This window comes from Mercenaria mercenaria, chromosome 13 (assembly GCF_021730395.1).
Source record: "Mercenaria mercenaria strain notata chromosome 13, MADL_Memer_1, whole genome shotgun sequence".
Taxonomy (NCBI): domain Eukaryota; kingdom Metazoa; phylum Mollusca; class Bivalvia; order Venerida; family Veneridae; genus Mercenaria; species Mercenaria mercenaria.
The window spans coordinates 61,952,088-61,969,010 of NC_069373.1; the positions used below are offsets into that span (position 1 = coordinate 61,952,088).

At 37.7% G+C, this 16,923-nt stretch overlaps 1 protein-coding gene across 1 annotated transcript; it reads left to right on the plus strand.

The window, feature by feature from the left end:
- The first annotated feature begins 6,863 nt into the window (after positions 1–6,863).
- On the plus strand, positions 6,864–16,687 carry LOC123528731 (uncharacterized). The gene is made up of 2 exons (XM_045308686.2): positions 6,864–13,920; positions 14,230–16,687. The coding sequence occupies exon 1, from the start codon at positions 7,010–7,012 to the stop codon at positions 13,910–13,912; it is 6,903 nt and encodes a 2,300-aa protein (XP_045164621.2). The 5' UTR covers positions 6,864–7,009; the 3' UTR covers positions 13,913–13,920; positions 14,230–16,687.
- The last annotated feature ends 236 nt before the right edge of the window (positions 16,688–16,923 follow it).

Below are 16,923 nucleotides of genomic sequence, written 5' to 3' on the forward strand. Positions count from 1 at the left end.
TGACCAAGTTGTTGCAAAAAGAAATACGACTGACAACTGGTGCTGTGGAAGTAAGCCGATCAATACAGCAGAGGAAATTTGTTGTTTGAATAATCCACAACCCGCACCTGGTAGACAATTTTTCCGTTGTTGTGGACATACAAGTTATCATCCAGAGACACACATTTGTTGTTCAGATGAATTTCCAATATTAAAAGAGAATAAAAATCATAACTGGTGTTGCGGAAACAAAACTTTCAATACAATCACCCAAATATGCTGTCAAGGATCAATCCCCCAACCTAAAAAAGGCGAAAATACTAAATGTTGTGGCAACCTGAGTTACGATGGCAATGAAGATATATGTTGTGAAGGTAAAGTACGAAAGAAGAAAAATAAAAAAGACGACTCCTGTTGTGGTACAAGTACTGTTGATACTAACGAGGAAATTTGTTGTGCAGGAAACCCCCAACCTGGGGGACCATTGTTTGACTGTTGCGGAGATCGAAGTTTCAGTGTACAGGATCAGATCTGTTGTGAAAGTAAAATTATATCTAGAAAAGACAAGTCAGATGATTGTTGTTGCGGCAACACTACTATGAATACAAAGAAGGAATTATGTTGTGACGGAACCCCACAGATGATACGTAATGGAAAGTTTTCCAAATGTTGCTCAGACACAATTTATGATTCAGAGAATCAAATATGCTGTGACGAGAAAGTAAGAAAGAAAAAGGATAAGAAAGACAACTGGTGTTGTGGTAACACGACATTTAACACCGAACAAGAGGTATGCTGCAACGATGCTCCTACACTGGCTGTGGCAGGAAGACGAACGCTCTGTTGTAAGACAGAGGGTTTTAATCCACTAAAAATGCACTGTTGCGACGGAGAACGTCTCGTTAATAAGAAAAATGAAAGCGATAACTGTTGTTGTGGCAATACTACAATAAACACTGAAACTGAAATATGTTGCGACTCTGTGCCTGCTACATCTTATGGCCCCAAAACACAATGCTGCGGAACAGCAAGTTTTGATCCAAGAGAATTCTTATGTTGTGACGGCTTACTGGTTAGAAAACGAAATCCAATAGATGATTGTTGCTGTGGCAAAACCACAATAGACGCTTCTACGGAGATCTGTTGCGTGGGGCAACCTAGAAAACTCAAAGATGGACGAAAATTTACTACCTGTTGCAGAAACGAAAGCATGAGTACATTAAATCATCTATGCTGCGATGGAAATATGGTACAGAAAGCTAATCCAAACGACGATTGCTGTTGCGGAATGACAACTGTGGATGCAGAAGCACGTGTATGTTGCAATGGAAATCCACAACCGAAGCAACGGGAGATAACAAAATGTTGCAACGATAGAAGTTACGACCCTGATACTCACTTTTGCTGTAATGGTGTGGTTGTACAAAAACAACATGAAGACGACGACTGTTGTTGTGGAGATATGACAATGAACACAGACACGGAAGTCTGTTGCATGGGCAAACCTCAGAGCAAAAAAGGAAATGAAACGAAATGTTGTCTTGAAGAAAGCTACAATCCGGAAAAACAAATATGTTGCAGTGATGGAGTACGCACCAAAACAAGTGTCGACGACACTTGTTGTTGTGGAGATACATTTACGTACAATCCAGATAACGAAATCTGCTGTGATGGAAATATGCCACAGCCAAAGAAAGGTGAAAATACTCTTTGCTGTAATATGCAAAGCTATAACCCATCTGACTACTTATGCTGTGAACATGAAATTGTTTTAAAGAAGGACAGGAAAGATGACTGCTGCTGTGGAAATTCAACAATAGATGCTGCAAACGAAATTTGTTGTTCTGGAATTCCCCAGAGAAGGAAAGGCGGAGTTCTAACAGATTGCTGTGGAAAAGAAAGTTTTAGCGTTGTAGATGAGCTATGCTGTAATGGTAAAGTGCATATGAAGGAAAATAAGAAAGATGACGGCTGTTGTGGGAAAACAACATTTAACTCGGATACAAATCTTTGTTGCAATGGTAATTCTCAACCCATGCCAAAACTTGGAAATTGGAAATGTTGTGGTACATTTTCTTATGATTATGAACATTCTTTGTGCTGTAGTATGGGAATCAAAACAAAACGCAATAACACCGATAATTGCTGTTGTGGAAATACAACTATGAGTACAAAACACGAAATATGTTGCAATGGCATTCCACAAAGAGTTTATGGGCCAAACACAAAGTGTTGTTCAGAAGAGAGTTACGATCCAAATAAATACTTGTGTTGCGACAGAGAGACCTTGGTCAAAAAAAGAAATGATACTGATAATTGCTGTTGTGGTAGCACGACAATGGATACAGATAAAGAAATGTGCTGCGAGGGAGTACCACAACCAAGAGAAGGAAAAAATACAAAATGTTGCCATAAAAGAAGCTACGATGCGGAAAAATACCTATGCTGTTTAATGAAGGGCACCGAAATTGTTGAAAAAAGATCAGCAAAAGATGATTGTTGCTGTGGTAAAACAACTATCAATGCAAGGACTGAAATTTGTTGTGATGAAACACCAAGACCATTAGTTGGTGCAGACTTTACGTCATGTTGCAGGAATGAAAGTTTTTCCACGGTGAACGACCTGTGTTGTGATGGAGAGGTTCGAAATAAAAAGAAGAAGATTGATGACTGTTGCTGCGGAGATACAACAATGAAATCAGGAAATCAAATTTGTTGTAACGGAATGCCACAGATGTCTTACGGAAAGAACACGCGTTGCTGTCTACAGAAGAGTTATAATCCAGAAAAACAGATTTGCTGCGATAACATGATTGTTGACAAGTCGAACGAAAATGACAACTGGTGTTGTGGAAATATGTCCTTCAATACAAGAAATGAGATATGTTGCGAAGGAACACGTGTCCAATTCGCTAAAGGTGGTAGGAATGCACGTTGCTGCGGAGAAAATAGTTATGATTCAGATATTGAATTATGTTGCGGCATGGTTATAACGGCTAAAGATGGAAATAATGATAATTGTTGCTGTGGAAATACAACCTATGATACAAATACCGAAATATGTTGCGATGGCATAATACCACAACCAAAGAAAGGCGAACGGACAAAATGTTGTAATCTTGTAAGTTTTGATGCAAAAAACGAAATATGTTGTCTTGGTGAAGTTATAAGCAAAAAGAATCCGAAGGATGATTGCTGTTGTGGAAAAAGTAGCATTGACGCACAAAAGGAAATATGCTGTAACGGAAATGCAAGATCTGGAACACTTAACACGCACGATTGTTGTGGTGATGAATCATATGAAATACTGAAAGAGATTTGCTGTGATAACATAGTCAGACGAAAGGTAAATCTAAATGACAATTGTTGTTGTGGTAACCTTACTTTTAATTCAAAGACGCACATCTGTTGTGAAGATATTCCCCAACCAATAAAAGGCAACAAATATTCGAAATGTTGCAATCGAGAAAGTTATGACTCGAAAACTCATATATGCTGCGATGATACCATATTAATTAAAAGGAATACATCTGATAACTGGTGTTGTGGAAAAACAACGTTTGACACGAGAAATGAAGTTTGCTGTATGGACACGCCACAAAAGTCATATGGCGATAACACAAAGTGCTGTCTAAGGAAAAGCTATGACCCGGAAGTGTCAGTTTGCTGCGATGGTATAACAGTTCGTAAAAAAGATAAGACTGATGACAATTGCTGTTGCGGTGACAAAACAATGGATACAAAGTCAGAAATTTGTTGCGAGGGAAATCCGCAACCCATAATTAGTTCAAATACACACTGTTGTCATAAACGGAGCTTTGACGCAGATAAATATCTCTGTTGTGAGAAGGGAGAATTAAATGAAAAGCAGTTTGAAGATGATGATTGTTGTTGTGGAAATTCAACACTGAATTCTTTTAAACAGCTGTGCTGTGACAGTACACCTCAGTTGTTGGTAGGCAAAGACTTGACATCCTGCTGTGGTAAAGACAGCTTTGACTTGAAGTCACAAATTTGCTGTGACGGCAGTGTAAGAAACAAAACAAACGAAAAAGATGACTGTTGCTGTGGCAGTTCAACTATTGACGCATTGACTCAAATTTGTTGCGACGGAATGCCCCAAGGCAACTTTGGACCAGACACACGATGTTGCTTACAACAAAGCTATAATCCCGCAAAACAACTCTGTTGTAATGGTAAAGTGATTCAAAAATCCAATGATAAAGATAACTGGTGTTGCAATTTCAAACCTATGAATACAGAAAATAAAATCTGCTGCGAAGGCATTGTTGTTGAACCTGCGCCTAAAGAAAGTTTCAGATGTTGTGGAAAGAAGAGTTATGATAGTGAAACACACCTCTGCTGTGATATGGGTATAACAGAGAAAAAGAATAAAACGGACGACTGGTGTTGCGGAAATACAAGTTTCAGTACAAAACGTGAAGTATGTTGCAATGGCAAAGTACCAAGAGAAAACGTAGGTCCAAAAACAATGTGTTGTGGTCTAAGTAATCCAGTTAGTTTTAATTCAGGCACACATTTATGCTGCGAAGAAAATGTTGTAGAAAAGGTCTCTCGGAAGGATGACTGTTGCTGCGGAAATACAACTCTTGATACGACGTCACAAATATGCTGCCGCGGAATACCGCAAAAAGGTAGTACTGAATCGCATGATTGTTGTATGGATGAGTCGTATGACATTAAAACACATATTTGTTGCGAAAAAAATGTAAGGCGTCGGAGAAAACCAATGGACGACTGTTGTTGTGGAAATACAACTGTAGATGCTAGGACAGAAATATGTTGTACAGATACACCACAGAGCTCATTAGGTGGTAAAGTTAAATGTTGTGGTAGAGAAAGCTATAATCCTGAGACACACATTTGTTGCGACAGTTATGTGAGAAAAAAGAACGATTCTGACGACGATTGTTGTTGCGGAGCCACAACCATCAATGCAAAGTCAGAGGTATGTTGTAACAATGTGCCACAACCTTCATTTGGTAGAGATACAAGATGTTGTAATGAAAGAAGCTATGATCCTGATAGGTTCATGTGCTGTGATGGAATTATGTTAGTTATAAAGAGGGACATAAATGATAACTGGTGTTGTGGGAATACGAGTCTTAATACTATGAGGGAAATATGCTGTGAAGGAGTTCCCCAAGACATGAAAGGTAAAAATACAAGATGCTGCCACAGAAAAAGTTATGACGCAGATGAATTCATATGCTGCGAAAAGAAAATGCTGAATAAAAAGAAAGCGACAGAAGATGATTGCTGTTGCGGTAATACAACGATAAATGCCCAAACAGAAATATGTTGTGACAGAACACCACAACTCTTGGTGGGTAGAAAGTTCACATCATGTTGCAAGACAGAAAGTTTCAATACAAGAAAGCAAATGTGTTGTGATGGAAATATTGTCGAAATGGCCGACGAAAATGATGATTGTTGCTGCGGAGAAACAACTATTAATACAGAGACACAGGTATGTTGTGACGGAATGCCACAAAATTCCTACGGTAAAAACACACAATGTTGTTTAAACCAAAGTTTCAATCCAGAGACACAAATGTGTTGCAAAGGCAAAGTCATAAACAAAACTGAAAACGAGGATAATTGGTGTTGCGATATGAAATCATTTAATACTAAAACTGAAATTTGCTGTGAAGGCAAATTTGTTGTGTCCAAAAATGGCAAGAGAGATTCGCGTTGTTGCGGAAAAATGAGTTACAATCAAGAAGAAGAAATGTGTTGTGATTTGAAAGTAACAAAGAAAAGCAATATGAATGACAACTGGTGTTGTGGAAATGTTACAATGAATACTAAAACACAAATCTGCTGTCATGGTATCGTACCTCAACCAAAAGAGAATGAAAATTATAGGTGCTGTGGACAAGAAAGTTATGATGCGGTACACTACATTTGTTGTGATGGCAAGGTAAGAAAAAAGAATAAATCAGCAGACGACTGTTGTTGTGGTGAAACGGACACGTTTAACACAGAGTCAGAAATCTGCTGTAGAGGTAGTACACAAATTGGGTCTTTAAAAACTCATGACTGCTGTTGGGACAGATCATATAGAATTGAAAATGAGATTTGTTGCAACAAAGACATAAGACGTAAGAAAAATAAACAAGACGATTGCTGTTGTGGTAATATTACAATGAATGCACATGAACAGATATGTTGTGAGGGTATTCCTCAAGCTCTTTTCGAAGACGGATTTACTGACTGCTGTGGAAAACAAAGTTACAATCGGAAATCACACATATGCTGTGATATGACAGTAAGAAAGAAGAAAAAAGACAGCGATAATTGTTGTTGTGGCAAAACAACAATTAATTCAAAAACTGAAGTATGCTGCATGGATACTCCTCAGATGTCCTATGGTAAAAGTACTAGATGTTGCAAGAAAAGCAGTTACAATCCTGATAAAAGTATCTGCTGTAATGGAGACATGCTTATTGGCAAATCTGAGGAAGAGGATAACTGGTGTTGCGGTAATTTCACCATGAACACCAAAAAACAAATATGTTGTGAAGGAACACCACAAGATAAGAAGGGTAAGAATACTAAATGTTGTCACAATAAGAGTTACGATGCAGACGAATTCTTATGTTGCGATAAGAAACAAATGAATAGGAAAAGAAACAATGATGACGATTGTTGTTGTGGAGAAACAACAATAATGACAGAATCTGAAATATGTTGTAATTCTAAACCAAGTAATAAGACAGGAATGTCTTCTTGTTGTGGTGATATAAGTTATAATATAGAAAAAGAGCTGTGTTGTCATAACAAAGTAATCACAAAGGAAAATGAAGACGACAATGTTTGTTGCGGTGAAGCAACAACTAATGCGCAAACGCATATTTGCTGTGACGGCATGCCCCAAGACTCGTTTGGACCTTTTACTCAGTGTTGTCTGAATCAAAGCTATAACCCAACAACATAGATCTATTGTGAGGGAATCATTATCTCAAAAACGAATACAAACGACAACTGTTGTTGTGGAACAAAATCTATGAATTCTGAGGAACAAATTTGCTGCAACGGAGAGTATGTTCAAGAGGCCAGAGGTGGTAAACTTGCTCGATGTTGCGGTCAGTACAGTTATAATTCAAAAACGGAACTCTGCTGTAATATGATTGTGACTGTTAAAGCAAAACAATCTGACAATTGGTGCTGTGGTAATACAACATTTAACAATCGAGAAGATATATGCTGTGATGGAGTAGAACCGCAACAGAAGAAAGGACCTGATACACAGTGTTGCGGACTTGAAAGTTACGATCCTCGAAATCAATTGTGTTGCGATTCTTTGCTTGTTAAAAAAGCGAAAGGTAGCGAAGATTGTTGTTGTGGAATGACCCCAATTGATTCTAGAGTTCAAATATGTTGCAATGGAAAACCCCAGGATGGTACTATACAAACACATGACTGTTGTTTAGAAAACAGTTTTGATATCAAGAACGAAATTTGTTGCGACGGTACTATTAGAAGGAAGAGAAAACCGGAGGACGATTGTTGTTGTGGAAAAACAACAGTAGATGCTAAGAAAGAAATATGCTGTGAAGGGAATCCACAGAACGCTTTTAGAATGACATATCCTCAATGCTGTAGCAAAGATAGTTACGATTCTTTGAAAGAAATATGCTGTGATGGAAAGATAGTTTCTAAGAAGGAGAAAAGCGATGATTGTTGCTGTGGAAACTCATCAATGAATACTTTGACTCAGATATGTTGTATGGAAATTCCACAACCAAAATTTGGCAAAAATACAAAATGTTGTGGGGCCACCAGCTACAACTTTAATGAATATTTGTGCTGCAACGGGACCACTATCACAGAGAAAACAGACAAAGATGACAACTGGTGTTGCGGAGAAACGACTTTAGACACCGATAATGAAATCTGCTGTGAAGGAGAACCTCAGCCAAAGATCGTTGGAGATAAAACTCATTGTTGTCACAAAAAAAGTTATGATCCAAGTAAATTACTTTGTCATTTTAAGAAGCTTGTTCGAAAGAGAAAAGAAGACGATGACTGTGTATGTGGTGAAACAACCCTTACAGTTAAAACAGAGATATGTTGCCATGGTGTACCAGTGGGTAAATTGGACGGAATATACACATCATGTTGCGGTAATAAAACCTATTCCACAAGAAATGACATATGCTGTGAAGATAAAGTAATCAGAAAGAAGACATCTTTGGATGACGACTGTTGCTGTGGTAAAACCACAATAAATTCAGAAACACATATATGTTGCGATGGTGAACCACAGAGAGCTGTTGCTGGTGTAAAGACGAGATGCTGTGGAAAAGAAAGCTATAGTCCTAAAATGCATATCTGCTGTCAAGGAAGTCTTAGATCTAAAAGCCGTGAAACAGACAATTGGTGTTGTGGCGACACTACGTACAATACCAAAACTGACATTTGCTGTGATGGAAAAGTTCCTCGGCCCGCTGTGGGAGGTTTATCGAAGGCACGATGTTGTGGAAGTAATTCGTATGACTCTCAAAACTACATGTGTTGTGATCTAATGATTACAAAAAAGCGTGATAAAAGGGATAACTGGTGTTGTGGAAATACAACAATGTATGTAAATGAAGAGATTTGCTGTCAAGGAATCTATCCGCGACCTAAAATCGATGGCATACGGACACAATGCTGCGGCAATGATAGCTACATTTCCAAAACACACATGTGCTGCAACCAAAATGTCGTGTCTAAAACCAATAACGACGACGATTGCTGCTGTGGGTTACAAACTATGAATTCCAAATTACAGATCTGTTGTTCTGGTTCGGTACAAAATATAAAAGAAAATAGTCTAACATCTTGTTGTGGCTTCAAAAGCTTTGACATACGGTCAGAGATCTGTTGTGAAGGTGATATAAGAATTAAAAAGGAAAGGAAAGATGACTGTTGTTGCGGAAATACTACAATGAATGCAAAGTCAGAGCTGTGTTGTGAAGGGGAACCAGTCCTCAAAATAGGCGGATACTTCAGTGACTGTTGTGGGAAGAGAAGTTACGATACTACTAAAAACTTATGTTGTGACGGAAAAATGACAGAAAAGCGAAACAGAGAAGATAACTGGTGCTGTGGCTCAACCACTCTAAACACCAGAGATGAAATCTGCTGTAATGACAAACCTGCAGAAAGAAAAGCAGGAAGACAAACTCAGTGTTGTGGCACGAAAAGTTTTAATCCTTCCGAAATGATATGTTGTAATAAGGGAGAACTTAGGAAGAAAGCTAACGATAATGATAATTGGTGCTGCGGTGACAGTACATTTAATACAAGAAATGGAATTTGCTGTAATGATGTTCCACAGGAGCGTGTAGGTAAGAATACGAAGTGCTGTGGCACTGAAAGCTATAATTCGGAAACTTACATGTGTTGCAATGGTAGCATCAGAAAGAAAGCTATGATTGAAGATGATTGTTGTTGTGGAGATACAACTATGAATGCGAAAACGCAAATCTGTTGTCTTAACAAACCTAGGCCAAAATATGAAAATACTACAACCTGTTGCGGAGACAGCAGCTACGAAACAGACAACCAGGTGTGTTGTTATGGTAAAGTAAGAAATAAGAAACAAAGGAAAGATGACTGTTGCTGTGGAAACACTACAGTTGATAGTAAATCTGAGATTTGCTGTATTGATATGCCCCAGGGCAAAAAAGGCCCATTTACAAGATGTTGCGGACGAATAAGCTATGATCCAAGATCAGAAATTTGTTGTAATGGTGTAGTAAGAGAAAAGAATAAGGAAGGCGATAATTGTTGTTGTGGGGATACAACAATAAATACCGAGTCTCAGATTTGTTGCACAGAAGTGCCCCAGCAGTTTTATGGTCCTCAAACAAGATGTTGTGGCAAAAAGAGTTATGATTCAGATAAAAGTATTTGCTGTGATATGTCTGTAGTGGAAAAGAAAAAAACAAACGACAATTGGTGCTGTGGCAAAAATGAAACATTTAACACTAAAGACCAAGTATGTTGCCAAGGAATGTTCCCTAGACCAGCCTTGGCAGGAAGAAAAACAAAATGTTGTGGGAAACTTAGTTACGACCCGTCAAAGGAAATGTGTTGCAATGGGAAGCTAAGAGACAAGGTAAGTTCTGAAGATGATTGCTGTTGTGGGAATTCCACAATGAATGTCGCTTCACAGATATGTTGCAGCGGTGTACCACAGGAATCTATTGGCCCTATGACATCTTGTTGTGGAACAGTTAGTTATGATAGTGAACAGTACATATGTTGCGATGAAGATGTCCGGAAGAAACGAAATACCAAAGATGATGGTTGCTGTGGTAAAACAACTGTAGATGCTAAAACAGAAATATGCTGTTCTGGAAATCCAAAACAGCTAGTTGGAAACGAATTCACGGATTGCTGTCTTCATGAAAGTTATGACACAAGATCTGCTTTATGTTGTGACGGTATAATGATAACAAAAAGAAATACTACAGATAACTGGTGTTGCGGGTCTACAACAATCAACACTGCCAGTGAAATTTGCTGCAACGACGTGCCAGTGCTTGCAATAGCGGGACGAAGAACACTGTGCTGTGGAACAAAGAGTTATGATTCTGATTCTCACTTTTGCTGTGACACTGGCGATCTCAGAAAGAAACGAGGCACGGGTGATAACTGGTGTTGTGGAAATACAACAATGAATACAGCGCTTGAAGTATGCTGTCAAGGTAAAACACGGCAAAACAAGAAAGGTGAAATAACACAGTGTTGCGGAGAAATAAGTTACGACGCTAGCACACATATTTGCTGTGACAATCTAATATTCAAGAAAAAGAAAGATAGTGATGATAGTTGCTGTGGAAAGCATCCAGTAACTGCAGGAGAAGAGATGTGCTGCCTTGAAACACCACAACCAGGAGGGATATATATGTCGTGTTGTTTAGACAGGAGTTACGACACACGCAACGAACTTTGTTGCGATGGAGAAGTCAGAGAAAAGCGTGAGAAGGCAGATGACTGCTGTTGTGGAAATACGACTCTAGACGCAATAAGAGAAATATGCTGCATAGATACCCCGCAACCTTTGAAAGGTAGAGATCAAGCAAGCACACGTTGTTGCGAGAAACAAAGCTATGCAATCTCAACAGAACTATGCTGTGATGGCGAAGTCATTAATAAAACAAAAATAGAAGACAACTGGTGTTGCAAAAAGAGATCGTTCAACGTCAAGACTGAAATATGCTGTCAAGGCGAGATGGTGCAACCGGCATTTGGCAATCCAAAGAAAGCAAAATGTTGTGGAATATATAGCTATGATCCAGACACACATATATGTTGCAACGATGAAATAAGAATGAAATCTTCTATGGAAGATAACTGTTGTTGTGGAAATTATACCATGAATTCAAAAACACAGGTATGTTGTGGCGGATCCGTTGTTCAACCAACATATGGACAAGCAACTGAGTGTTGTGGAAACAAAAGCTTTAATCCAAAGGACTATGTTTGCTGTAATAAAAAAACAGTGCAAAAGAAAAATGTTAAAGACGATTGTTGTTGCGGCGGTACGACATTAGATTCAAAAACTGAGATATGTTGTATTGATACTCCACAACAAATTATAAATGAAACAAAATTCACTTCATGTTGCGGCAATGAAAGTTTCAACAAACGCACTCATCTCTGTTGTAGGGAGGGAGTCAGGAAAAAACGTAAGCCAGCGGACGATTGTTGCTGCGGATTAACGACTGTTGATGCGAAAACAGAACTTTGCTGTGATGGTGAACCTCAGGAACTAACAAACAAAGAGTTTAGCAAATGTTGCGGAAAACAGAGCTATGATGCTACCAGATATCTTTGTTGCGATGGAGAGATGAGAGAAAAAGAAAAAGCAGAAGACAATTGGTGTTGTGGATCGAAAACACTTGATACTAATTCACAAATTTGTTGTAATGGGATACCAGCACCAGCACTTGATAACATCACACTTTGCTGTGGAGTTCAAAGTTTTTCGCCAATGGAAAAGATATGTTGTGATGGAATACGACTAGTAGATAAAGAAAATGAAAATGATAATTGGTGTTGTGGTGAAAACAGAACATTAAATATTCGAGATAAACTATGTTGTGAAGGAACTCCGCAGGAAAAGATAGGAGGTAAATTGTCTTCTTGCTGTGGGAGACAAAGCTACGACGTTAGAAAGCATTTATGCTGTAACGAGGAACTAGTCGAGAAACGAAGACGAACTGATGATTGCTGTTGTGGTGAAACGACAATGAACTCTGAAGATGAGATATGCTGTAATGGTTTACCTAGTAAACCAGGCGGAGATATGAAGTATGGTTCATGCTGCGGAAATAAAAGTATGAACACACAGCTTGAAATATGTTGTGAAGGTATTGTAAAACAAAAGAATAACGCGACTGACGACTGTTGCTGTGGTAGAAAAACAATGGACTCTAATTTGCAGGTTTGTTGCGGTAATATTCCACAACCAAAGAAAGCAGGTAAGACCACACGCTGTTGCTACTCTGAGAGCTATAATCCTGCAACTGAATTATGTTGCGATAAAATGATAATGGTTAAAAACAGTACTGACGATAACTGGTGTTGTGGAAAATTTTCATTTAACACGAAAAAGGAAGTTTGCTGCAATGACCAACCACAGCTGAAGAGAGGTGAAAATACGAAGTGCTGCGGGACAACTAGTTTTGATGGTGATAAGTATTTCTGTTGCGATGGAAACATGCTGATTGAAAAGACAACTGAAGATGATAATTGGTGTTGTGGAAACAGCACAATCAATACTAGGAAACAAATGTGTTGTGACGAAACACCTGCTCCTAAATTTGGAGCAAACACAAGATGTTGCGGAACAGAGAGTTATGACAAAACAAAAAAAGTTTGTTGTGACAATCGTATAGTTAATAAAGATAAAGACGATGATGACATGTGCTGCAGAAATAGAACATTCAATCCAGTTACAAAAATGTGTTGTATTGATATGGTAAGTGATAGACCAGCTGGTCCTGACTCTATGTGCTGTGGAAGAAGACCGTACGACCCTAAAACTGAAATTTGCTGTAACGACCTAATGATACTAAAGAAATCAAGTGAAGATGATAATTGTTGCTGTGGGAACATGACATTTAATTTAGCCAATGAAATTTGCTGCGACATGCAAACAGGACAAATAGAGTCAGTTGATCCGAAAGACACTCAGTGCTGTGGTAAAGAGTCTTATAATATACAGACTCACGTTTGCTGTAATGGTAAAAAGATGCATGCACCAGGAGGACTCAGAAATACAAGGTGTTGTGGAAATGAGGCTTATAATATTGAGACACATGTTTGTTGTGACGGTCGCATGAGTAAAAAGGATAAACCAGGAGACACTTGGTGTTGTGGTAAGAACACGTATAATCCAGCAACACAAGTGTGTTGTCCAAAAGAACCGGATGATGTACCACAACCAGTAAAGATTAAGAAGGTGACGAGATGTTGTAATGGCGTCAGCTACGATCCTACTGTAGACATATGCTGTGAGGGTGTATTGCAACATGCGTGGTTGGGATTTAAGACACGTTGCTGTGGAACCAGAAGTTATAATCCAGTAAAAGGCATTTGTTGTAATGGAACAATGATAGAGAAAGTACGGGTACCATATGATGACTGTTGTTGTTGTGGTAAAACGTACACCAGCTCTAGTCAGATTTGCTGTAACTGCAAGGTGCAGGGTAAATGCGGAGGTATACATACTAAATGCTGTAATGACAGAAGTTACAATTCAGAGTTGTATTTGTGTTGTGATGGTGAAATCAAACCAAAGACGTATGGGGACAAGTCCTACTGTTGCGGAAAATTTGTTTATACACCATCGGAAGCCATATGCTGTGGTAAATACGTACGGAAGAAATATGGAGAAATCGAATGGTAGTAACTAAGGTGTGTATTTGCCCAGTTTTCAATAACTAACATAACTTTACTATTATTTTTCCATGTGTAAATAAAATCTGTGCCACGTGTAAGCTTGTTATGAAACGTAAAGTATAGGCAAGGAGAAGGGGGTTATATCTCTAGGTATATGTATATACATTTATATATATGTATTATATAATAAGCATGATACAAGTTTGAGGTCATTGCCAGTATTGTGTAATTTTCCTATAGTTTCTGCAGAACAGGTACTAGCTTTGTTGCATTGTGTTATTTATGTTAATACGTACAGTAGGACAATTTTCATTTTATTTTCAGAGATGGTAAAGAATAATGACATCTTGTTAGCAAAGTGCTATATTCCGTTATATGTTATATCACATTCCATTTGTATTTCATTGATGTATTGAAATACAATACAGTGAGGTATTTCAAAATTTATCACGGGAAGGATGGAAACCTGCAGCATGTGTAATTTATGACGTTCTGCATGACAATGAAATTAGGTCTGGGCGTCGTTTATAACTAACATCTCCACGAAATTCCCTCAGTTAAATGAGCGTCATGATATTGTAATTTGTATCTATATGGTCAATTTTAACAGATGCTTTCTCGTACTACACCTACACTATATCATAGTCATAATCATAATATTCTACAACAACTACATCATCTCTAACATTTGTTGTTTTCTGAGCCTAGATTTGATATTGGATCCTGTAAATGCATTAAACAGTAGGTATCTTTGTTCCGTTTATTGCGATATAACATTGATTGCGGACATGTATCTTAACAAAAAATGTATTAATCACACACTGGATACAGCAAGAAATATCTTCCATTTTCATGAATAATTTTATATGATGCAGGTTATTGTCCCTTTCTTTGAGCTTCCCCTCTATACTTGGAGAGTAGTAATTACCCAACCGATAGTTTTCTAAGGCTGTCAAATCGGATGAATGAAAGTTCCGGCAAAATCACATCTCCCATACGTATAAAGAGAGAGTGGGAGTATATTTAAAAAACAGTGTATGATTTCTTGTGTCAAATAATAAGAACAAAAATGCAACGTTATTGCCAGTGTTTAAAAGCTCGCATTCAAAGCTGAATGTTGCAGAGATTTTGCAGTAACGTGCACATATTGAAGAATATAACTAAATGTTTATGAGACCTCCTGTATCATATTTTAACGTTTGTACATTTCGTTTAATTGTATGTATATTTTAACATTATGGTGACTGATAGTTTATAGATTTTTTTTGTTATACAATTGTATCTTGAGGACGCCAGTTGAGTGGTTTTATTCAAACTGATAACCCCTGTTAAGTATAATTCAAATTTTTTGAAATTAATATCAAATATTGAGAAAATCAGTCTCAGAGAGTTCTAAAGTTTTAGTGTGATTTTTTTTTAATTCTAGTAAAATTCTAGAAAGAATGTAGTCTTCAACTTTCACTAAAAATAAAAAATTCACAGTCTTGACTGATCTTTAGAAGTGTCTCTGCTGATCATTCTAAAACCAGCAATTTAGCTTGTTTATATACAAATAAATGATCTATGCTGATGACTGAAAAAAACGAGTATTACAACTCCTGGTGGTCCTAACGATAATATCTGCTGTCAAAGCGCAACTGTGTCGTAGCATGCACCAAGAATCACCCTTAACTCCAGTACAGACACGGGCTGACTGTTTCGATCCGTCAAATATACTTTAAATGAATGGTGAACTGCAAATTAACAGGGTAGGTTGTTTCTGAAGTCTTGAAAATCGGCCAAAGTAATGACAAATCTTTGTTCATCCGGAACGAATGCCCTGTAAGACATCCTGATATTTTTCAAATCAATTTACTCTGCTCGGAAATATTTGTATTTTCTCATATGTCTTATTCAAAGACGACTTTGATAAAGATGGACGATTTACGTATTGCCATTTCAGACGGGTGGACGGATAGCTTAGTGGTTTGCACACTGGCCTTCCAATCCTGAGGTCGGGGTTCGATCCCCGGCAGCTACTCGGGAATTTTCAGAAACGCTTTTCAGTGTTTCCCACCCAACTAGAGGTGTACTGGTCAGGAGCCCAGGCAATCCTTGCGTGTATCAGTGCTATACACTGGGCACGTTAAAGAACCAGGCTGTCAATTCCCAAGAAGCTAGGCTAAGTTAGCCGGACAAGCCTGTATCTGATTTCTGATCTCTCTGTCGTGGGGGCTTTGTCTCACTCTGTCCCTCTGGTCATATCGTTCTGTGTCTGTACTAGTAGAGGATGAATTATGCGCCCTGTGTGGCTGCATTTGAACTATGTAAAGCGCCTTTGAACGTGAAATTAATCATGAAAATGGCGCTATATAAATCTGGTATAATCATAATAATAGATAATAATAATGTAGTAAAAATCATTCAATAAGCTTGATCCACTTTAAAATATATCCAAAAAACATTTCTAATAGACTCGATTTCAACCTACATGCAACCGGAGTTAAGTGTGAAATATCGGGTATGCCTTACTATATTTTCACTGTATATAAAGGGAAGTAATAAAAAGTGTATATGTATACATATATGTAGTTATATGGATTTGTGTGTTGAAAAAAAAATATAACTGGGATGTATTAAGTATATTATATTTTTTGATTGTCAAGATATATTTTAAATGTACATAGATAGGGTTGTATCCATACAGATATCATTATGTACGTATGTTATGTAAATACTGGTAACGTGTAAAATATATTAAAATAAATATGAGATTGAAAAATAGATAGTCACTGACTAACAACTTGTAATATTAATTTACATCCTCACTGAATTGTATCTAAAAGTAATCAGTTTCATTGGTTGAGATATGAGTCAAAATGAGTCTAAATAGCTAAATTATTGGTCGAATTGATCATGCTATAGTAAAAAGAGCAGTCTACTAGTATTTTACAGGGGAAAGGGAAATAAACCAGAAATAGTTGTAACTAAAGTAATGGTTTTGCACTTCCGATCATTTGCATCTATCAATATATTATT